General features: G+C 42.0%; 1 protein-coding gene across 12 annotated transcripts in view; it reads left to right on the top strand.

Moving 5' to 3' along the window:
- ST3GAL6 (ST3 beta-galactoside alpha-2,3-sialyltransferase 6) overlaps positions 1-24,833 on the top strand; it is a 107,192-nt gene that overhangs the window by 61,841 nt on the left and 20,518 nt on the right. For 10 of the 12 annotated variants that reach the window (XM_032629526.1, XM_032629521.1, XM_032629525.1 and 7 more), the window contains 4 exons: positions 8,129-8,228; positions 12,739-12,816; positions 18,307-18,410; positions 19,435-19,498. In XM_032629526.1, the coding sequence (XP_032485417.1) occupies positions 8,140-8,228; positions 12,739-12,816; positions 18,307-18,410; positions 19,435-19,498 (335 nt within the window). In that variant the 5' untranslated portion in view covers positions 8,129-8,139. Of the gene's footprint in view, positions 1-1,112; positions 1,223-8,128; positions 8,229-12,738; positions 12,817-18,306; positions 18,411-19,434; positions 19,499-24,833 lie in introns of those variants that run through there. The other 2 variants (XM_032629530.1, XM_032629518.1) reach the window with 2 other exon arrangements.

Genomic DNA, 24,833 nt, shown 5'->3' with positions numbered 1-24,833 from the left:
ACTAGCTGCATAGCATGGTATAGCAGAAGAATTGGGGGGAAGAAGAGAGAAAGAAAATTATGCATATTCTTCTTCCGCTATGCAGAAAGGAAAAGACTATGTATTTAGAAATCAGCCAGAATGTATACAGTTGGTCCAATTTGTTGAAACTATACTAATAGCTTTTCCAGGGAGGAGGTACGTAAATCAAATTATAATTTTCTATTAATTTACTCAGATTTTTTCCCCTTAATTTGTATTAAATAACAGTAGCTCAGAACTTCAGATTTAAATTTAGCTTTTTTAGGTGGTGTAATATTGCATACTGAATTTTACATGTGCTATTTTTATTTTTAAATTTTGGCCTCTTGAGAATTTTCAGGTCCTTCTAGTAGAAATCTGATCAACCAGACTAATTCCTTAAGATTTATCTCTTTAATTGTGAAATGAACAGTTTTTTCTTTTGTATTTTAATGTTTCTAAGTATATTTTAATCAATGCCTACTTTAATGTGTATCATTCCCTTGCTTAACAAGGTATTAAGTAACTATATTAAGTTCATGCTGTTATAGTTAAAAAATACAGTGATCATAGTTCTCCAGAATGTATAATTTAGAAGTTTCCCATAATATACAATATAAAAACCCAGAAAGATCTCTTGAGTGGGGATGATAGCACCCCTGTTTTCATCATCGTATGTGAAAAGGGCTTAGTGCAGTGCTGGGCATTTTGTAAGTACTTAATAAAGTGTGCTATTGTTTATATGATCATCAGCACCAGAGGGTGGAGGTCCTTAGTATATAAATGAGGCTTCTGGACACATTTGGATCATACCATTAATGATAAGGATCATTACTTGAAAGAGGGGTAATAACTGACTTAAAGAGGACTGAGGCCTTTCCATCCATTGCTGCGAGGTCCTGTGTGTCTTCTTTAAGGTTTGGGCTCTATGGAGACGGCTAGATCTAGGAGGCTTAGGGGACCCGTGGGTCTGGACTAAGAGACTTAGACATTAATGCATAGGTAGAGCTGCAGTTCATGCTCACAGGGGCATGTGATTGCAGAGAAGAGTCATAAGCTGAGCAGTAAATACGAAGAGGAAGGAAGGCCGGATGTAAGATCTGTTGCCAAGTTCAGACAGTCTCAAGTATGTGTCAGTGTGAGCTGAGGTCTGGTGGAGACCTGAATGAAGAAGAGTCTCTCCCAGGGTTGAATGGACACAGGCTGAGAGCAGGGCCACCTGGTAAGATTGTGGAGGTGAACCTTGAACAGGGGCACCTGGCTGAGAGGCAAGTTGTGGTTGAAATCCTGCCCATGCCAAGCTATGTGCCCACAGGGCTGTGTGGAGCCAGATTGGGTGTCCTTGTCTATTTTGCACAAAGATGCAAGTTATCGAGTATTTTTGTTGAGCAGAGGTATGCTGGATGAGAGAGGAGACCGAACAGCAGCAGAGCAAGACCTCTGTCACTGGGGAAGCAGAGGGTATCGAGGGATAGAGTGGATGAGTACACGATGTAGGATCCTGGTTACTTAGGATTGGATGTTTGCTTGCTGAGCTGCTGGGGTAGCTGAGAGAGAGAAGAATGAAGACCTTGGAAAACTAGGATGTAATTCAGGGACCCGGCAACGGGAACTCAGGCCAGGTGAATGACATGTCCAAGTGTGGGATCAGTAGGAACCTGACCAAACTGTTGAGCTGCCGCTGGAGGCTTCTCAGGCTCCCTTTCCTTTGGGCCAGGATCAGGCTCAGAGGTTGGGGTGGAGCTGAGCCTACAGATGGGCACCGGGGTGTGTCTGCAGCTGAGCCTAGAGGTCACTGGGTGGAGAGAGGCCGGGCAGGCCGGGTCCGTCTTGAACCATGTGTGTGTAAGCATGTTTCTTTCTTGGAGCCATGTGATATTGACTGAGATACCCACCGGGTTTTTGTGCTTAGAGAATAGAATGATGTTTGTAGAATTATTGCTGAATATGCTTTTTTCTAACTGGTTGTTGGAAAAACAAGCCTCTTTAGGTTTGAAAAAGCATTAGAGAGTCTAAAAATAAGAATCTGACCATTTTCAAGTGTCATGCCATAGGGTTTTTGTTTTGTTTTTATAAGCAATGCTATTATGGTTGCCCTGGGGCTCAAGAATGTGCATTGAAATAGGAATCCTCCAGTTTGATTCTTAAGCATACTGAAGTTTTGAGGATCACTGCTCCAGGGCACTCAATAGAACTATGGAGGAAAAACAAAATGGATTTACTGAAATCCAAAATAGGGTGGGGAAGAACAAGGGTGTGAGTAATAGGGTGTTATTTCAGCAGTCTGTGACTATAAACTTTATTTCCATTTTATCAATTCCTAGAATTCATACCGCTTAGGGAGCTGGTAGGATGGGCAGATGAGACATTCTGTCACGTTCAGTCTGTTATCAGAAGGCTGGACCTTGCACCAATTTGTAAAAGCTCACATCTGGAGAGCAGCAGTACAGTGTGTGCACTCTGGTCTGAGAGATATGGGTTTGAGTCTGTTCTGCAGTTTATTAGCTCAGGTAAGTTAATATTCCTCTCAGAGCTTCAGTTTTCTCCTCTGTGAAATGGGAATTGTAAGTTTACTATTTCCCTCACAGGGTGGTTGTGAGGATTACATGAGATAATACACCGAAAGCATCTGTCGGGGGGCCTTGAACGATGCTAAGCACTGCAATATCTTAATGATTCTAATCAGCCATTATTCATTACCATGTGGTAGGCATTTTGGATAAAAAATCAATACAAAGCATCTAGTTATGAGATCTGTAACTACATTCAACGATTATCCACGTAACATCTTCTGTGTGACATGTATTGTTAGAAGTAGATAAACAAATGCAAATAAAGTGATTGACAAATCCTGCTCTCATGGAGTGGGGTCATTATCGTAACATCTGTTATGGTCTCCGTATTTCAGTACATTCCTCGATGGTTCTCTTGAGAATCCTAGAGCAGTGATTCTCAAACTGTAGTTTGGGTCGGCATAAGAATCAGACTGGAGTGTTCTTGTTTCAATACACTTTTCCAAGCCCTAGAGACTCAGATGAAGTAGGGGCTCAGGAACGTGCATGTTAACAAGCCCTCGGCTGGTGCTGACCCTCGGAGCTGCCATGTCACTTTGGGGAACCCTGCCCTGCAGCCCTCTCGCTGCAACCCATGTCTGTATTTGCCCTTTGGGAACTCTGCCCATCAACAGCGCACTGTCAGGAAGTTGTCAATTAGAATTTTCTCTTTTGGGTTCCCCTCATGTATTTTGTCTTGATAGACAGGATGACACCAGGAGTAGAACTGTGAGAAAGAAATGGTCAGGCTTAAGTCTGTTTCTGCCTCTTAGACTGTGTGAGCTGGGACAACTCACTGAATTGCAGAAACTTTCATTTCCCTCATTCATCAAGAAGATGATGCCTGCACATCTGGTTTTTTTTCTTTTTTTAACATCTTTATTGGAGTATAATTGCTTTACAATGGTGTGTTAGTTTCTGCTTTATAACGAAGTGAATCAGCTCTACATATACATATGTCCCCATATGTCTTCCCTCTTGCGTCTCCCTCCCACCCTCTCTATCCCACCCCTCTAGGTGGTCACAAAGCACCGAGCTGATCTCCCTGTGCTATGCAGCTGCTTCCCACTAGCTATTTATTTTACATTTGGTAGCGTATATATGTCCATGCCACTCTCTCACTTCGTCCCAGCTTGCCCTTTTCCCTCCCCGTGTCCTCAAGTCCATTCTCTATGTCTGTGTCTTTATTCCTGTCCTGCCCCTAGGTTCTTCAGAACCACTCTTTTTTTTTTAGATTCCATATATATGTGTTAGCATACGGTATTTGTTTTTCTCTTCCTGACTGACTTCACTCTGTGTGACAGTCTTGCACATCTGGTTATCAAGCTTGTTTTGAGCCTTAAATGAAGTGATGGACATACAAGCCTTTTATGAACTTATAAAATATACTGTTATTATTAAAGAAAAGGAAAACCTGTTGCCAAGATTGAGCTCACTTTGGCATATGCAGATTATTCATCTATTGGGTTATGTATCATAATTGGGGAAGAAATAAACATTTGATCTCTGCCAATGATTCCTGCTCTCCCTTGACACCCTCTACTCACACTTTCGGTGAATAATTGCTTTATGGCTTAAACTTTGTGAAGGATGTTTTAGGGACTCTGGTCTTAGCAGCATCTGCAGCTAAGAAGCTGATATGTGTTGTTTAATGTCAAGATCTTGAAACTTGTTTGTTTTGGTAACTGAAGCGATATTGAAGGGACTTTTTTTTTTTCCTCCCCTTAAAGCAGGCACTCTGTGTTAAATTCTTACTGGTGTTCCTTTGAGTCTTTTGCTCAAAGCAAAATGGTTGTTTCACTTATAGACTTATAATTAGAGAATTCATTTATTTGTGGAAGTTTTTGCTGTGAGCGAGCAGAGGACCTCTACGTGTTTATCACAAGGATATCCTGGCCGGCCCCAGTTTGCTTTGCAACTTGAATATGGATGCTTTGAATTGCCCATGACATGTGAGAGTGGTAAAGCTTCCAAAATTTTTCTCAGGTGGTGTATGCAGTAGCTCTTCACAAGTAGGTTCATTTTACTTTTTTTTTTTTTTTTTGCGGTACGCGGGCCTCTCACTGTTGTGGCCTCTCCCGTTGCGGAGCGCAGGCCCAGCAGCCATGGCTCACAGGCCCATGTGGGATCCTCCCGGACCGGGGCACAGACCCGGTGTCCCCTGCATCGGCAGGCGGACTCTCCACCACTGTGCCACCAGGGAAGCCCTCATTTTGCTTTTTGAAGGAAAAAAATGTTTTCTCACACTTCTTTGTCTTCAGCTAAACCACAAACTGCTGAGGAAAAAAACAACATCTCGCTTAGCATACTTTCGTGCTCTGTAAAGTGATATATAAATTTCCCAAAGAATATGTTTTGAGGGACAGATAAGCAAACTGAACTGTAAATACTGAGTTCTTTCCCTAGGCTTTCATATGCTATCTTACCTTAGATGTAAATATGTTTTAAAAAAATTTCTGATACTGATAAGTGGCATCCTTGTTGGGTGTTTGCAAAACTGATGTTACTCTGGGTGGAGTTTTAAATATTTAATCTGAGGATTTAAGCAGATTGTTTGGTGACTGTTTTGGCCCATGGTTAAATGTCTTCCAGGACAGTCTTAAGCCTGGTATCAGTAATTTCTAAAACTTTCTCTGTCCAAGTCTAACTTGTGGATTCTAGAACTTCCAAAGTGTCTGAACACCCCTGATATCTGAGGCTGTCCAATGTACAACAAAAGAGGCTTAATGATAGTGTATTTTCAGCTGAGTCACAGTATAGAAAGAATTCCATTGTGTTCTCTGGAGTCTTTTATATTTATCCTACATTCATGTTTGTGTGACGCATGAATGAAAAACACAAAAAACGTTTTGCAGAGGCCAGTTCAGTCAAAGGGCTGAATGAGCCAAGGCCAGGCCACACCAGCTCCCTATGTCCTGCCATCATGAATCATGACTCGTGGCCTCTGGCCAAAGTGTTTAATATTAGCACTTCTCTCACACGTGAAGGGGAGGAAGCAGAGCTAGCATTTGTTGAACATGTCATAAGGGCTGGGCTCTGGGCTAGCTATCTCGCTGTCTTTGTTTCCTCAATTAACCAGTTCAGTGATGTGTCCCAACATCTCCCATGCCTCACTGTCTTAGACTTTTACTCTGATCATCCCAAACCTTAATTCTCTCCATTACTTGGATTTTACCAATTATTTCTCAGGAAGCACAGAACCATACTTTTTCTTTTTTTTTTTTCCCCCACTAATGATCATGCAATTTATTTCTTGCTTTTTACCAAGAATTTAAGGTGATTTCTAAAATAATGCACAATACATCAAGACATATATTGCAAATGGGCAAGGAAGACAGAGAATAAAGTGGAAAGGGAAGCACAGGCCTGAGGTGATCTACGAGTCCTCTCTATGTTTACTCCCTTTGCCAGCAGAGGAAGTGGCCTTTCCGCCACAGCCACACCCAACTGACTCTTTCTGTCAGACCAGTAAGAATACTGCACAGGCTACATTAAGGGCAGGCCACGTTTCTCTTTGGTTTTCTCAAAACCCATGCATTTTATTGTATAGAAAAAAAGCACAGCTGGCTTTAGCTTTAGAAAACAAACAACCATAAAATATACAAACTTATTCAGCACATATTTTTGTGTCCTAGGTTACGCCAGACGCCCATCATTTTGGCCACTCTAACAGCCCAAAGAGGTTGGCTGTGTGTTCTCACTCCTGAACGTGTGAGAACAGTCAGGTTGGAAAAGGGGAGACTGATTTACCTAAGGCCCCCCTCCAAGCCAGGAATTATGTGGAGTTGGGCCATGATTCCTGTCTTCTGATTTCTAACCAGTGTTGACTCTTCACGGGGATTATGTCTGCTAAATTAGAAGTATGTGTAAACTAAAATTTGCTCATTTAACACATTCATTTGCTTCCTCTTGACAGTCTTCATTTCTAATTAATTTATAATAGTGGCACATGGGGGTGGTGGCTGCCTTAATTGCAGTGAGAAGCAACAGCTGACACCAAGGGCGGTGTGCTCAGCAATCTGCATGGGATAAGCCCTACAGTTTAGGGTCAACTCCAAACAGCCCCACACCCTCATTAGCTCCAGAGGGTCTCAACCCTAATGGAGCCCAGAACGATTATTACATTAGTTACAATGACCTCACATGATCCACACAGCTTCATTTATGTTTAGTAGATTATACTTAAGAAGGCAATGGAGCTCTTTAAGAATCTAACCAATCAACTCTACTTCAATAAAATTTAAAAAAAAATAAAAGAATCTAACCAGACTCACACGTTCGACACTGCATTGCCCCAATTGAGGTTAATAGAGACGGACGGGAGTGAGCCGAGTGGTACATTCAAGTATCTAGATGGACCAGAAACTTGATAAGAGATGCAAAGAAATAGTATATCTGTTTAAGCAACATGCATTGAAATAGAAGATCTAGTATAGAAACATATATTAAATTTGTCTTTTGCATTTAATTACATGTAGAAGTGAGGACATACTCATTTCTGCCTTTGAAGCAGAAGTGGGAACTAAAAATGTTTTAGGCTATAAAAAATATATTTTGTAAAGGGTTTTTTTTTTGTTTTTTGCATTTATACTCTAGAGAGGATGGTGTCCAGGTTTGTGTCTGTCTATAAATGTGCAGTGAACTATACTGTCCATTTAGTATAAAAACAAGCAAATAATTAGCTAAATTTACCTGTGCTGTGATATGGTGCACCTAAAAGTGTGTAAAAAGTGAGGATGTGGGAGGACTTCCCTGGTGGCACAGTGGTTAAGAATCCAGCTGCCAATGCAGGGGACACGGGTTTGAGCCCTGGTCCGGGAAGATCCCACATGTCATGGAGCAACTAAGCCTGTGCACCACAACTACTGAGCCTGTGCTCTAGAGCCCGCGAGACAACTACTGAGCCCACGCACCACAGCTAGCTACTGAAGCCTGCATGCCTAGAGCCCATGCTCGGCAACAAGAGAAGCCACTGCAGTGAGAAGCCCGCGCACTGCAGCTAGGGAAAGCCCGTGAGCAGCAATGAAGACCCAAAGCAGACAAAAATAAATAAATAAATTAGTTAATTAAAAAAAAAAATTGAGGTTGTCGGAAATATTTTTTAGTAGCTTTTTTCCCCCAGTTTTTTAAAATGAGAAAATGACTTTTAGCATAAATAGCATTTAAAAGTCATTTCGAGCAATGACAAAACAAAATGTTTGTTTACATCTTAAGGCATATATTCATTTTCTCTTGAGATAGAGAAAATAGGTATTTTTTAATATTTCTGAAAAAAGTTTTGGATTTGAAATAGATGTGTAAAATTTTGTTCTGAATGAATTGTTTTCCTATCTGACATGGGAAGGTATTGGTCTAAACATGAATCATGTTGTGTTGATTAAAGAGGATGAAGAGAGACAGAAAAAATATTCACCTTCTGAAAATTTAGTAGGTGTTTCCAAAATAACAGGCTGATGTCAGTTTCTTATACTCTTCTCTCTGTATGTTTATTCACTAATGCTTGCATGTAAGCCATTGTGTGAATCACCTGTATAATGATCTTGTCTTTCCCTTGGCCTTCATCCCCTGTGTTTCAGGTGGGCCAGCCATGAGAGGGTACCTTGTGGCCATCTTCCTGAGTGCTGTCTTCCTCTATTATGTGCTGCATTGTATATTGTGGGGAACAAATGCCTATGGGTAAGTTTTATTTTTGCTGTTTAAAAATGACTACCAAACTGGTGTTTCACATAGACCTGCAAATGGTATTAGAGGGACCTATTAAAAAAAACAAAAAACAAACCCTGTAACGCTTTGAACCTTTTCTAGCTTTTCCATTATAAATTGGAGTTTTACCATTCTAGTATCTTATACATTACATCTAACAGTTTAAATATTGATAAACAACAACATCTTTTTATTGACTTTTCAGTGAAGCAGTGGTGTTGACCGTCTTTGGGGCATCACATTCTTATTTATATAATTCATCTTTTTGAATTGATGGAGTAATTCTTAGACTCAGTGGCACTTGATTCTTAGAGTCTAAAATGCTTGGATAAGAGACTTTCGATAAAAGGTAGACACTACATATGGTTCCTTTTGTTTAAAAATATTTGGTGAATAATGATGTATGTGCAATTTGAAATGACTTCGACTTGAAATGTCACATATAAAATTTGAAGAGGCACAGGTAGTTTTATTAAAGAGAAAACTTCTATAATAAGATTTTTATCATTTTTCCTTTTTTTTTCTATTTTGAAAAGTACTGAGTTTGAATGAATTAATTGCAAATAAAAAATTAGCTACAGTTTATAGCCTGAATAGAAATGACTAGAATAAATACCACACAGGACTTGATTTCCTTGCATTCATCACAAAGCATGTGACAATCTAGAAAACTTCAAAATCAATTATATTTCTTTGAAAAAGGAGTAACAGCAGTTACTGATACATCACAACTCGTCAACTTATAATACAAGCTTCCTGACATGCATTTCCTGAGTGAACCCAAATGATCATTTTTTCAAACAAGGACATTTTGACAAGTTGAAGTGAAGTAAAACAGTTCATGGCTTCTAAGCAACAGGTTTTGTTTTTTAAAAACCAAAAGAAAATTCAGAACAGCACTGTAATAGGATAAATTAAAGCTATGCTACCACATACAAAATTTTCCTAGAGTCAATTGAGTATAACACTTTTCGAACCAAAGGAAAACAAATCAAGAGATTAAAAAAATGATTCTGTCTAATCTAAAATCTACTGATTTCTACAAGTGTCACAAAGGGTTTGAGGTAGCGCAACTGTTTGTACTTTCCTTGTGGTATGTTTAAAAAAAGGGGGTGGGGTAGGGGGAGGGGAGAGGAAATGTTTTCTTGCTTCTGAAAGCAAAGAACTTATTGGAATTAGAGAATAAACTGACCATGCAAGTATGTCCCTCCACTTGGCTGTCACTGGTACTCATCTGCCAACCAAACATTTCCTTGCGTCCCACTGTGGCAACTGTCCTTTTAGGATTCGGGCCCACAGTTAAGGCTGGTCTGTTAGATTAACAACAACAAAAAAAGAGCACTGTGGTCATTCAACCCTTTATACCTCCCTAAATTTCTTAACACCTGCATAAGTCCAAATACAGGAGAGCTGATTAAGCATTTCTTTTTCTAAAAGCAAATCGAGTCACTCTCCTTTCTTGTTAATTTATGCTTTTTCTCATGAGAATGATTTTTTTCTAGAAAAGTGAACAGATGAACCACAGTTTATATCTAAAAAAATAAACTTGCCAAATGTTGCTGATACTAAAAACAGATTAGTTATCATGGGAAGAAAATTAGATAATCTAGATTAAATTGCCTACTCAAAGGTACATATAAAATGTTTCGTAGCATTAAGTTTTTGTTATAGTACTACACTCGGGAGAAACATTAAGGAAAAAATCTTTCCCGATTCTCTTCAATGTGGTTAAAAACAAAACACCTCGTACATAATGGTAATTAATATGAATTTGTTTTTACAAAGTATTCTAATTTACCAAATTTCATATTTAGATGGGGGTGGGGAGAGAGGCTCTCTTGTCCCTCTTCCTAACTTTGCAAATCCTTGAGCTATGCTTTGCTAAACTACCATTCACACCAAGTGTGAGACCATCGTTACCGTGCTACTCTATCAAGAACATTCTAAGATATTTTCTATAATAAAGATAAATAGAGAAAATGTTAATATATATGTTGCTGTGTTCTACAATGTTTGCAACAAACTGTAAACTAACATAGTTTGAACCAACAGTACCCTCAGTTATACAAAACAATTTTTCAACCCTGAGGATGGGTGATTCAAAAACACTAAAGGCATCAAATTAGACTATGTCTATTTCTCCTCAAAATATATTTAAAAAACTCAGAATTCAGAAGTCTGGTACTTTTGGAAATTCCTTTGCTTGAGTTTCCCAGAGTTTTGCTCAGAAATTGCTACTATGTATTATAAATGTTTAAAAAAATTCTTCATCTTAATGCAAATGACCAGAGCAGAAAAACTGACATGGACAACGGGTTGGAAAACCCAAATCACTTCGCTTATAAATGTATAATGTAATCCTGGAGGACAACTGTTAGTCTAGAGGTATCCTATTTCCTATTGTCAGTCCTTTGGTGAGGAATCAAGTTTTGATGACCTTTAAATCCTGAATGAGTGGTGAGTATAGGATGTCAAAATAAACCACATAAAAACTTCCTGTCTTAGACAAAAGTTCGGTACTTTTTGCCAGTGTTTGAATAGTAGATCCTAGATCATGTTTTTAGGTTTTGTTTTGTTTTGCTAGATTAAAAAAATGATGCTTCTGCATTTAACTTCATCACTGGTTGATTGTAATGCTCTTTATGGAAGGAAGTTAGGCAAATCATTGTAATGCTCTTTACGGTCACTGAAAAAACCCAATGCCAGGTGGGTCGGTTTGGACACAAGTTTTGAGGTTTTGGACTTAAATAATGAGCCATAGATCTTAGAAGTCTGATTATATACCACATGAGGATCCTACTGCAGGCATCTCTCCCTCCATCTCTGCCCCTTTTGTCTCTGTCCTGTACTTAGTAATGGAAGACAAGAACAGAAAAGAAAGCACGACGTTTACTAGATTGCTAAATTCCCTGCAAATCCTATTCTTGGTCACAGGGGAAATGATAAAGAAGACAATGAAAAGGGTCCAAATTCAGCACTTTTTTCTTGTCATCAGAATTTGAGGAACGTTCATGTCACTCCTAAGCTAACACATTACTCCAGACACAGAAAGTATCGTGAAATTACCTTGGATGCTGGTAATTACCTCGGAGCTGGAAATTACCTCGGAACTTGCTTCCTTAAAAACTGTTTAAGACAAGGAATTGTCTTTTTTTAAGAAAAAACACCCACAGTCTTCACAATATCCCCAAATAGTTTGTTTTCTGGTTTAATAACCTTAGAAACCAAGTAATATCTTATACTTTATTTTGTCCTCTGACTATAATTTGGTTTTTGTGGCTTGGTGTGCTGGCCCACCATATTTATGTACCTTCCTCACATATAAATCTAGATTTTTTTTTTTTTTTGCCATTTGGGGTATTTACAAAAGATGATTCTCTGCATCTGGCCTCAGAGTTCAGAAAGCTAGCAGTTTTAACTGTGGATTTTGTACCAAAAAAAGTTTAAAATTGAGTCAATCCATGAAGGGTTTAGGCTGTTTCTCTTTGAATCCTGTGATTGCAGAAGAAAATTGATTCGTTTTCTTTTTTAGATTAATGCTCCACACAACTGATGATCATTAATAGTTTTTTTTTTTTGCGGTACGCGGGCCTCTCACTGTTGTGGCCTCTCCCGTTGCGGAGCACAGGCTCCGGACGCGCAGGCTCAGCGGCCATGGCTCACGGGCCCAGCCGCTCCGCGGCATGTGGGATCTTCCCGGACCGGGGCACGAACCCGTGTCCCCTGCATCGACAGGCGGACTCTCAACCACTGCGCCACCAGGGAAGCCCTTTAATGGTTTTTTGTTTTTTGTTTTTTTTAATGGTTTTTTATATTAGGCTGTTTGCTCTTTCCTGGCTGAGTCTGGGTCCTGCTGCCCCCTGTCCCCTTCATTTGTTTTCATTGTTGTGCTCTGTCTTGTATCACAATACGCTTTGAAATTGTGGAGACAAGTGCTCCATTCAGGGGACACACAAGCGCCTGACCTGTGCCAAGAATAGAGGGGAGTTAGATTTGTGACTCTAAATGGTGGGATTTGGGGCGTCCCCGGGGCACGGGCAGGGGCTACGCAACCTGCTCGGGGCAGTGTCTCTGTGGCGTTTGCTGCCCATGGGTGTCCCCGCGTGTGGCACGGAGGACCTACATAGCCGTGTGCATTTTTCAGGCTTTTAGGAACTTCTAAACTGTGAGTCTGGTCTTGGCTTCCACAGTGTGATGATCCCAGTTCTTCTCAAAGGGTCCTTTGAGTCACTGCTCTTGGACCCTTCTGGGTCACTCGTTACCTCAGCCTTTTCCAGTCTCTCGCTTTGCATCCATGAATCCTCAAATGTGTCCAGGACTTAGGAGAAGCTTCTGTCATACGTCAGGGGCTGCGGTGAGCGTTTCTTTTCCCTGCCTGAGAAGCCTCTCACTGGTGGCACCGCGTGGGCTCCCAGAGCATTTTCTTCCCTTTGGGCCGTCTTCCTAGTTCTGGTTTCTGACTGACGCTATTTTTGTCTCATAGGGTGCCACCTGTGGAAATGAAGAAGAGAAATAAGATCCAGCCTTGTTTATCAAAGCCAGCTTTTGCCTCTCTCCTGAGGTAAAAATACAAAAGAAACCGTGGCACACAAAATGTTCAAAATGTGTTTGTAATCATTCTCCACACTTGTTTGCTTTTTTTCATGCAAATCTTAGCAGTGTAAGTACATAATATGGTTATCCTACATTTAAGGAAGAGCTTGACTATTCTGTGTCTTTTTGTGCTTTTAGTCAGAACTCTGCATATATTTTAAGAAAAGGCATTGAAGAACTCAGTCAGACCAGTATTCTTTTCACACAGGTGAGATTAGAGAGGTCTGTTTGTGTTTGATCATAAAAGAGTGCACTGTCCTTTTAGGGTTTTCTTTCCCTACCCTTGTTCCCATGTTATTTTCCACCCTTGTTATTTTTATTTAACTTCTAGGTTAAAGTTTACAGTAGATATTTTCCTTTCACAGACTTTTAATGAACTACATAGAACGTAGATAATAATTGTTCATTATGGTTGTCAGGACTTGTAGAGAATTTACTCTTCCATCCATAAACATTCTTTTTCTTTGTCACCACTGCTTTGATAGAGTGCTGGTCAAATGCTTCCAGATTAATAGAAATCAATGACAGTCGGGTCTGGGCATGTTGAAGCGTGTAAAGCACATACAAGCTTTTCAGCATTTTATCTTTTAAGGATCTAAAATTAACATTGTCTTTTCTTATTTTCTTTTATCGTATTACTGTATCTCTCCATGACTGGTTCTTAACCTTTTGGGGCTACAGTTCCCTTTAAAAATCAGCCACCCTTCTGGAAAACTTTAGATACATAAAATATTTTTACATCTGACTACAGGTGTGCCACGGCTGCTTGTAGTCAATCTGTGGGTGTGTGTCCAGTTAGGATCACTGCAAAACTAGAAGAGTGATGTTAAACTTGTTTTTTTTTTTTTTTTTAACCATGACCCATAGTAAGAAATACATTTTGCTTTGGAACTTAGTATCCATACATATTTATAATAAAAAAAAAAGAATTTTTACCTTTCCTACTCCAGATACCCTGTATCCTGTTCTATTCACTTTTTAAAAATGAGCTGACCATGACTCGCAAAATTGACTTCATGAGCCACCCGTGGGTTGCAGACTGCAGCTTCAAAGTGCTACTCTAGAATCAAAGTACTCTTCAGCTTTCGAGAGAAAAGGCATTTTCTTTCTGAGAAAACCCAAAGGGGTTAGAGTATTTATGAAAGATTGCTCAGCAGGTGTGTAAGTCTGCACATTTGTCAGTGAATAGTATTCCCTGGAGGCAGAGCTCCCTCCTTTGCAGTAGCCAGTAGGAGAAGCTCTGCTGGGACTCCAGATAATAGTTACTTCACTTTTTATAGCTTCGGTTTCTTTGTCTCGTCGACTGAAGAAAAAAAAAAAAAAGCACAGCCTAAAAGTTGAGAATGTTTTATTTGGGGACCTTACGGAGGACTGTAGCCTGGGATGGCAGCCTGTCAGATAGCTCTGAGGAACAGTTCCAAAGAGGTAAGGGAGGAAATATTGGAGTTTTTGCTGAAAAAGACAGACATGTAGTCATGTTGCAGGAAGGGAGACCCCTTCCAGGGTCCTAGAGTGAGCTGTTGTGTAACACTCTGAAATGTATTGTCTGAGGAGACACACGTGCTGACAAAGCAAGAGACGTTATTGCAAAGGGGCGCCGGGCGGAGAGCAACAGGGTAAGGGAACCCAGGAGGATTGCTCTGCCATGTGGCTCGCAGTCTCGGGTTTTACGGTAATGGGGTTAGTTTCCGGATTGTCTCTGGCCAGTCATTCGGACTCAGGGTCCTTTCTCGTGGTGCACGCACCACTCAGCCAAGATGGATTCCAGCGAGGAGGATACTGGGAGGTTGGTAGGACACGTGGACTGGCGTCTCCTCTGTCTTTTTGACCTTTCCCGAATTCTTCCGGTTGGTGGTGGCTCATTAGTTCCGTGTTCCTTACCAGGACTTCCTGTCGTAAAATAACTCATGTAAATTGTTACTGTCTTTGCCTGGTCAGGGCAGGCGGTTTCAGTCAGTGTTTCCCTTAACTGTCAGGTATCAAAAGATGACTGCTAATCACAAAACAGCAGACATCTCACGTTAATGATTTTAGTGCTTCTCTATGAACAGGAAGATGCAGGAGTCTGGGCTTATTGAAATTATTCCTTTTGATATGCACCTTAACTGTCTAGGGGCAGCATCCTGTCTTTCTCCACCGTGTATCCCCCTCGGGGGGTACCATCTGGGGCGGCTGCAGTGGGCTGAAGGCTTGCTGGCCTCAACATCCTTTGTTTACTGGAATGGCAGGCCACATTTTTTTTTTCCACAGTCTAAATTGGTTAGTAGAATTTACCTTCCTTTCCAGGCTTTTGTAGGAGTAACAACAGCAAAGATGATCATTATAATGTAATATAACATACTGTAATATAATACGATGTAATATATAATTATTACAGATAAGGCAGATACTTATTGAGCCCCTACTCTGTGTGAGACATGGAGTTATCGACTAAAAAAGAAAAGCACAACCAAAAAGTTGAGAATTATGTTTTATTTGGGATGTTACTGAGGACTTAAGCCTGGGATACAGCCTCTCAGATAGCTCTGAGGGACTGTTCCAAAGAGGAAGGAGCCAGGATTTGTAGGAGTTTTGGGGAACAAAAAAACAGGGAGTCGAACATCAAAAGATTACTGCTGGACTTCCCTGGTGGCGCAGTGGTTAAGAATCTGCCTGCCAACGCAGGGAACATGGCTTCAAGCCCTGGTCCAGGAAGATCCCACATGCCATGGAGCAACTAAACCCGTGCACCGCAACTACTGAGCCTGCGCGCCACAACTACTGAGCCTGCGCTCTAGAGCCCACGAGCCACAACTACTGAGCCCATGAGCCACAGCTACTGCGCCTGCGCTCTAGAGCCCATGCTCCGCAACAAGAGAAGCCACTGCAATGAGAAGCCTGCAACGAAGAGTAGCCCCTGCTCACTGCAACTGGAGAAAGCCCATGTGCAGCAACGAAGACCCAACACAGCCAAAAATAAATAAAATAAATAAATTAAAAAAAAAAGATTACTGCTAATTAAAGAAAAAACAGACATCTCAAGATAATGAATTTACCCCTTTTCTATGTGTGGGAAGATGCAAGAAACTGTATTATTGGAATTATTCCTTTGATACGCACCTCAGCGATCTGGGGCCAGTATCCTGTTTTCCTTCCTTCTAAATTCCCCTCAGGGTGCACAGTTGGGGGGCGGCTGCAGTAGCCAAGGCTTGATGGGCTTCAACATCCTTTGTTTACTGAAATGGCAGGCCACGTTCTTTGCCACAGTGCTTAACAGTTATTTCATTTAGAAATAAAATGTAAGTCACCTAGTACAAGGTCTGACTGGCAGTAGACGTTAATCATCAGTTACCATCATTATCACTCCCACCAACTCCGAAGAATAGCGTCCTTTATTGCTTTCACCTCAAGGTGCAAAGTCATCTGTGGTTTACTTTCCCAAGGAAGCCTCGGAAGATCTTGAATCTCCTCTCAACCTTAAGTCAGGTGACCTGACACTTCCTCTTCCCAGAGCAGATGCTAAGCTTAGGGATTAACCCTGATACAGATAATGACCTTTTGAAGTTGGCTGGACCCCTGAGGCTGCTAACACTTGTCACAACTGAATCTAGCACACACGCCCTTCTCGAGTAGGAAGGGCTAGTTTCTCACCTCTTTGCTTAGTCTGAATATGGTATAAGTTCTTAGCTCAGCTCTAAAGATCTTGCGCTCCTGTGACTTGCCAAGGTTAGTGGTTCCTGGGTAGCAAAGCCAGGATCAAGCTGAAGCTAATTTGTCCCTACTCTACTGCTGTTTATTTTCATTTTGTCATGCAGCCTCTGAAACCCCAGGGGCGCTCTGATCTCCACCTGCAGTCTTTCGACTAAGGAAGAACAAAACTGATAAGGCCGGAGAGAAGGGGCCATGTGTTGGGGATGGGATAAGGGTTAGCTTGACTTGCTCTGCAGTACCTAGTCCTGGTAGGTGGAAATGGCATTTTAATATGTGCTTTACCTCTTCCTTATCTCTCTCTCTCTCTTTTTTTTTTAAAACCCCACATTTATTTATTTATTTTTTTGTCTGAGTCGGGTCTTCGTTTCTGTGCGAGGGCTTTCTCTAGTTGTGGCAAGCGGGGGCCACTCTTCATCGCGGTGCACGGACCTCTCACTATCGCGGCCCCTGTTGTTGCGGAGCACAAGCTTCAGACGCGCAGGCTCAGTAGTTGTGGCTCACGGGCCTAGTTGCTCCGCGGCATGTGGGATCTTCCCAGACCAGGGCTCGAACCCGTGTCCCCTGCATTAGCAGGAAGATTCTCAACCTCTGCGCCACCAAGGAAGCCCCCCCCCCTTTTTATCTTGATGTGGACGTTTTCAAAGTCTTTATTGAATTTGTTACAACACTGCTTCTGTTTTATGTTTTGGGTTTTTGGCCCGGAGGCATGTGGGATCTTAGCTCCCTGACCAGGAATTGAACCCGCACCCCCTGCATTGGAAGGTGAAGTCTTAACCACTGGACCACAAGGGAAGTCCCTGTTCCTTCTCTTTAATTAAAAAAAACTTACTTCTTTCTAAATCATAGTGGTCCCATAAAGAATTAGTTTGGAGTTGAAATTCATTCAGTCATTTCTTAAATGTATGTTGTCTGCCTACTCTGTGCCAGGAGCTAAAAGTGAGGGAAAAAACAGAAAAAACAGAGGCGCCTCATCAAACATTGTTGTCTGAGAGAGTACCCGAGTGGAGCAGGGGGGCAGGACAGGCAACAAGAAGACAAGTATCCGTAGTTTTTGTTCTTGAGTAAATTTTAATTTAATGACCTTAGGGAAGAGTTCAGTTCTAGCTACCTCTAACTTTCAGTGTGTTTTTATTTTCACAGCTGACAACAGCTTTATGGTACCTTTTCTTCTGGGAGTGAATCAGCATCTGTACTTTTACTTTCCCTTATTTCTTCCTTTGTCTCTTCCCGTAGATGGCTGTCACTGGTGTTTGCTGGTTTTTAAATTTTGTGCCCCCCCCCCCACTCCCCACCCAAAGCTGTTACATAATTTTGGTTTTACTACTTGGAAGGCGTTTCCCTTCCGGGTGTGTAGTTCCAGTGCACATCCCATTCTAGGTAATATTTAAATAGTGTTTAAGATGATTTTTTTTTTTTTTTGCGGTACGCGGGCCTCTCACTGTTGTGGCCTCTCCCGTTGCGGAGCACAGGCTCCGGGCGCGCAGGCTCAGCAGCCATGGCTCACGGGCCCAGCCGCTCCGCGGCATGTGGGATCTTCCCGGACCGGGGCACGAACCCGCGTCCCCTGCATCGGCAGGCGGACTCTCAACCACTGTGCCACCAGGGAAGCCCTTTAAGATGATTTTTAAAGAATCTTAAAAATAATTATACATTCATGTATAGTTAATACAATAGGAATGACATACTACAGTTATTTACAGTTGTGATTTTAAAAACATGCAAATATTATACACATTTGGGAAAATCATTCTTTATCCTTTTCTTCCAGGTTTCATCAGTTTCACCCTTTTCTGTGTGCAGCTGATTTTAAAAATACTGCTTCCTTCTATGGTAGCGATAAGTTTGATTTGCCCTATGGGATAAGAACATCAGGTCAGTAATATTATTCTTACCCTGCTCTATTAATATGAGTGGTGTTTGATGTGAATCACATGTTTATATAATTTTAAGGCGTTTTAATCTTTCTGTTTCATAATGATTCCTAAGGATATGATTTGGGGATTGGGTGAAAGGAATTAAATTTTAATACATAAATCCCCATTCATTTTGAGTCAGTGTGGAATAAAAGAATGAAAAAAGGTAGACTTTTTTGTTTTTGAGAAACTGCTTTTCACTTTTGTTTTGCCACCATATTATTCATGAGTTCCAATGCCTTACTTTATTCCAATTCAGAATTAGTAAGACAACCCTATGGGTTAACTTCCTCCCTATTTCCCATTTCACCTCTTTACCTATGAGTTTTATTTTATGTCATCAGCACATTCTAGGTCCTTGGTCAATCTTTTAATTTAATCAGAGGATATTTTATTTTTGCTAAATTTAGAGAGGATTACTCCATTTACTAATGATGAAACGATTTTCCCTCTGCTTGTTAACAGCTGCTTTGCCTTGCACAATTTTATATTCTAGATTTTGAGAGAACCTGAAAGCCTAGGAGGTGACAAGCCTATAGTTTCCTGAGTTAGACTTTTCTTATTCAGCTGATCCTGGGTGTGTGTGTGTGAGTGTGTGTGTGTGTGTGTGTGTATGTTTAAAATACATTGCAGAGAGTTTGATAATCTAATAGGTTTAAAGTTGCAGAATATTGATTTCTATACCAATGTCAGTTTCACAATCATCTGATATGATTAATTTTTGCTTATGATTGTTTTTAGATTAAGCATCTTATTTTTCTGGGGTTTTTGGAGAATGTCCTTAGAGCATTTACCATCTTGAGTGTGCCTGTTAAGTAGTGCTGGCTAACTGCAGTTGTAACATGAATTTTCACCACAGAATAAATCACAGGTGGCCATGCCAGTTTGAAGTGGGTTTTGGGGAGGGCAGTGGATAAGGTGGTTTACTGTGTACCTAAGAAGTCATGATTGCTTTCATTCCTAATACTCCATTTGTTTTCTAGCCGAATACTTTCGACTTGCTCTTTCAAAACTGCAGAGTTGTGATCTCTTTGATGAGTTTGACAAGTGAGTTTGTTTTCTTCTGTTTTACTTCTCTGTTTTAGTTTTAGCTAAGTTGATTCAAAACATGTACCCCAGTGTAAAATATATTCACTCAGGAAGATTCCATATCATTTGTGCATAAATAAAATGCCTAGGAGTTATTTCTATGACACTTGAAGTAAACAGACTACAAATATAGTTTAGAAGTTGCATAATTAGTTGGCTCAAAAGATTGCAGACAGTCTTGATGATGTGCCATGCTAGTCCCAAGTCAGGACATTTTTAACTCACGTTCATCTTTTCTAAGTTGTTGTTACTGAAGAATTAATTCATACGCCCTGTTAATCAGCTCACAGCCTCCTTCCGTGGCATGGTTCCCATACCTTCCCATACGTCTTCTAAACTGCTCCCTCATGAGGATCTTTTCTGTTTCACTTGAATGTTGGATTTCAGAAGCAGCTCTCTTCCTTTTATTCAGAATTACATTTGAGGGAAGTGAACAGCTTGCTTAGATACACATTTTCTGACTACAAAAGGCAGTTTCGTTTTTAGAAAAATTTGGTGTCCATTTAACCCCTTAGGGATTGAGTTGCCAAAGACAGACTTCTTAGCACGTCAACTTATTTTACAGAGGTGGACTTATTTCACAAAGTTTTAAGCTGTACTTTAGAATTTGGCCAGTTGTCCAGTGGGATGAGAAGGGTGATCTGCAGCTGTGAGGCCTCCATTAAAAAGGAAAATGGCAGAATTCCCCCTCTTATCCAAGAGAATAGAGGTGCTTTTTGGTGGGTGCAGAAATGGGGGCAGCAGACGGAGGTGTGAAAATGGAGACAGTTTACAGAACAGAGCTGGAGGAGCAGTGCTAGATTTTGTCTGAATTCACCTAAGTTTTCTCTGTCAGGGGCCCAGATTATTGAGGTGTAGATTATGTAATAATGTTGGTTCATTTCAGTTTGTACTTTTTATAATTTAAAACTATGCCATCAAACTAATCGATTTCAAGTTTTGATTGCATATCCACAGCAACCATATATATTCTTTTCTAACCAAAATTTATATAGCTCTCATCTGTAGGATATTGCTTTATGCAGACCTTTGGCATGCGTGCTTTTTATCAGTTCTTTTTTTTTTTTTTTTTTTTTCGGTACGCGGGCCTCTCACTGGTGTGGCCTCTCCCGTTGCGGAGCACAGGCTCCGGAGGCGCAGGCTCAGTGGCCATGGCTCACGGGCCTAGCCGCTCCGCGGCATGTGGGATCTTCCCGGACCGGGGCACGAACTCGCGTCCCCTGCATCGGCAGGCGGACTCTCAACCACTGCGCCACCAGGGAAGCCCTCTCTCTAACTTTTTACAACCACCCTGCAAAGTATGGTCGATGATCTCCATTTTTTAAATTGAGAAACTGAGGCCAGGCAAACATATATAGTTTGTTAGAACTGGTAAATGTCAGAGCCAGGATGTGAACCTGGGTGGGTCCATCCAGGGGTGGATGTTTGACTTCACAGTGCTAATGATTATACCTTAAATAATTGTAGCAGGTATCTGCAAAGATTTTTAAAAAATCCTTGGCCCTGTAAATGTGAGATACTGTCAGGATTCTTTTTTTTTTTTTTTTTTTTTTTTTTTTTGCGGTACGTGGGCCTCTCACTGTTGTGGCCTCTCCCGTTGCGGAGCACAGGCTCCGGACGTGCAGGCTCAGTGGCCATGGCTCACGGGCCCAGCCGCTCCGCGGCATCTTCCCGGACTGGGGCACGAACCCGTGTCCCCTGCATCGGCAGGCGGACTCTCAACCACTGCGCCACCAGGGAAGCCCTGTCAGGATTCTTGATGGGACGTGACTGGAACTTTTGTTCTTGCCTGTTTTTTTTTTTTTTTTAATTTTTATTTATTTATTTTTGGCTGCGTTGGGTCTTCATTGCTGCGCACGGGCTTTCTCTAGTTGCGGCGAGCGGGGGCTACTCTTCGTTGCGGCGTGCAGGCTTCTCATCGCGGTGGCTTCTCTTGTTGCGGAGCACGGGCTCTAGGCGCGCGGGCTTCCGTCATTGCCTGCTTTTTATCTTAGAATTAGCCGTGCTTTATTTGGTTGCTCTCAGAGCCTCTTCCTGCACAGGTATTCATCATCTGTATGTGCCTCAGCCAGGCTACCTCCTCTCTTCTTGCTGACTTGGTCTGGCTGCTCCCCACCCTTTCCTCCTGCCCCCCGCTCCCACCATCAACCCGCGTCGGGTTCTCAGGATCACTAGCCTTGGGAGGGAGGTGGGTGTGGGTGGTGAGGAAGCACTGAACATCATGCTGATGGCACAAAGGTTCCTGAGTCTGACGTTGTTAAGAGATGGAAGTACCATCAAGGTACAAGCGGAAACTGCAGGTATACAGTGAATGGAGACTGTCCCTGCAGGACCCTCCCAGGGTGGGTACAGTGATGCCCTAGACACTCGGCATCGCTGAACTGCTTGTGTGACGCGTGCAGACTTGCTCCCTAGAGACTTCAGAAAGAGTGTTTTGAAAGTGGATAAGAATATACTTGCGACAATACTATCTTCATTTAGATATTAACTTTTAGGAGGAGTTCACGTGTAATAATAAATTTTACCTACCTTTATGTAAGTCATTCTACATTTGTCTGAAACCCACGGTGCAATCCAAAGATCGTAACAGGCCAGCCCCTGCCTGAGCAATAAATATATTTTAGGTAAAAACCCCAGAAAGGCGGAATGCACTAACCTGCCTATCGCTGCCTCGGAGTCAACTCAGTCTACCCCAAATAACCTCATACATTTCCCATTTCTCCTCTCTGCCTGGGGAAATGCCGTGGAAGAAAGAGGTGTGAGAACAGTCTGTCCTTCTCTGGCAGAGGATCTGGACCGCCCTTAGTCGGGGAGTCCTCCCTGAGCCCTCACTGTGGATCCGGGAGCTGTGGCCCTCGTGTACCAGGAGGAAGCCCTTCTGGCCGAGGCTTGCTAATTCTCTGTAGGGGTCTGTAGGTCAGAGAGGAGGGGCTCAGGTGGAGAGAGGTGAGAACCTCCTTTTCAAGTCCCTTCCCCCTTTGGCTGTTCTCTTTGTCCCTCCCACAAAGGTTCAGACATTTTTTTGTTGTTTCAAATCTGAATCCTTTACTTATCTCATTTAGCATGCATGATGCCCGTGGTTGGGATAGATTTTACTGTGAATGGGAAGACTCCAAATATCGGTTGCATTTGCAAGATACAACTTTTCCTCTTTCTTGCAATTGTCATGTAAATGAAGCCTGCGGTTAAGCAATCTCAGGCCAGCTTAGCAGCTGTTAATCATCAGAGACCAAGGCTTCTCTATTGTGACTCTGTTATTCTTCCTTATGGTCCAATCTGATGGCTGGACTTCACCAGTCATATGTACATTCTGGCCAGCAGGGAGGATGAAGGGGGAAGGGCACGCCCCCAGCCATTAAGACTTGCCTCCTTCTTTTTTTTTTTTTTTTTTTTTTTTTTTTTCGATGCGCGGGCCTCTCACTGTTGTGGCCTCTCCCGTTGCGGAGCACAGGCTCCGGACGCGCAGGCTCAGCGGCCACGGCTCACGGGCCCAGCTGCTCCGCGGCATGTGGGATCCTCCCAGGCTGGGACACAAACCCGCGTCCCCTGCATCGGCAGGCGGACTCTCAACCACTGCGCCACCAGGGAAGCCCCTTGCCTCCTTCTTTAAGGATATTTCCCAGAAATTACATATAACACTTTATTACAGCCAGTGATGTGCTGGAGCCTGTTGGTACCAACTTGTGAGAGCTGCCTCTCTTCCCAAGTCCGTGTTCAGTGTCATCCAGGTAGAAGCTTGAAATTAGCCGTGGTGGGAATATATTTATACCTTGGAAATTGGCAAACACTGCAAACTAGGGCTTCCCCATCACTCCCCTCTCTCCCAAAGAGGACTGATTGTTAAAAATTTTCTAGCAACCACCAATTATATCCCATTGGCTAGGGGTATAATCACAAGGCCTTTCTGGAAGGTGGACTGGAAAATGTAGCCTCTATTCCATGTGGCTGTGCACCCACCTTAGAGAGAGAGAGAGAGAGAGAGAGAGAGAGAGAGAGAGAGAGAGTCCTATTTTAAGAGACAAATGAAACATAGTTATTGAGGGGCAAGTAGCAGTCTTTGCCAGTGTTGTCCACCATTTTCTGTTTCTGTGCCTGGAAATATTCAAGATTCTAAAGTCAGTTACATAACACTATACCAACTTAGCTCGGTGCTAGAAGCAGCCAACTGTGGTTTCTCTCTTGAAGATGAAAGCTGTTGAAACATATTGGGGTTGCAGATCATTTTGAAGCGGGGTTTCTTATGAGGTCTTATTTATGCCACCTTTGTAGGTAATGTGAGTAAAGTAACTCAGTGAGGCAGGGAGAGCCTTTTTCTAAAGTCACTACCATGAAGAACTTGGGCCAGAGATAAAGAGCGAAGGGAACAGAAGTGTGCATGTTTGGCCGTAACTCTGTGTGGCAGAGCCCAGGAATTTTAAGAATTCCATGCTGCTTCTTTGCTCTACCTCCCCTCTTCCCTCTATCCTGCCCGCCCCCCCCCCCCCCGTTCTTTTTCAAAGTTTTTGGTCACTTAGTAATAATCGTAATAATTTGCCTCCCTTCTTGTAATCACATCTGTTAGAAAAAGTATTTTCATTATAGAAAGTTGCCTTTCGCCCTAATTTTGTGATAGGAGTTCGCAATTTTCCCTGTGAAAAGATGAGAACACATGATAGGCCATTTACATACCCCATTGTATTTTATTATGTTATTTATCTTTTTGGTATGTAGTTTTAATAGAGGGTTAACCTTGGGCTTTTTCTTTTATATTCTTTCTGAGTTTCTCTCCTGAGCAATGGTACAGCAGGTTGGGATGGGGTGAATATTGAGGCTGCTAAACTGTTCCCTAAAGAATCCCAGTTACCTCACCTCACCTGTTCCTGCTCAGTTGTGTGGACTGAGGGCCAGACCCAAAAGCACAGTAAAGTCACAGAGAGGGTCAGAGGCAGGAAGGATGGAGATCGGTAGTCCAGTCCCCTCACTTTAAAGATGAGAGGACCGAGGTCCATAGAGGTTAAGAGGAGGTCTCCAGACTTCCACTCTTCTCCAGTTACTCCCTTTGCATTTAACCAGCAGAGCAAAGACAGAAGACTCCACAATTAAATGTCTTAGACTGAGTGTCATCTGAAGAGGTAAGGGGAAGAGAATTCCGGAACTGTGAATTCTTTTGGGTATATTCTTTAGGATTTCCAGGGCTATAAATCGCCCACCCACCCCCATTATGCAATGTGGCTTCTGCCTTTATCCTTAACCTCAAACCATTTTTAATACTTTTACAGGGCTAAACTAAAACATCTCCAGGGTACATGTGTAA

The sequence above is a fragment of the Phocoena sinus genome, chromosome 4, assembly GCF_008692025.1.
Source record: "Phocoena sinus isolate mPhoSin1 chromosome 4, mPhoSin1.pri, whole genome shotgun sequence".
Classification (NCBI taxonomy): domain Eukaryota; kingdom Metazoa; phylum Chordata; class Mammalia; order Artiodactyla; family Phocoenidae; genus Phocoena; species Phocoena sinus.
The sequence above is the reverse complement of the archived record's forward strand: the minus strand, read 5'-3'. Positions and strand labels throughout refer to the sequence as shown.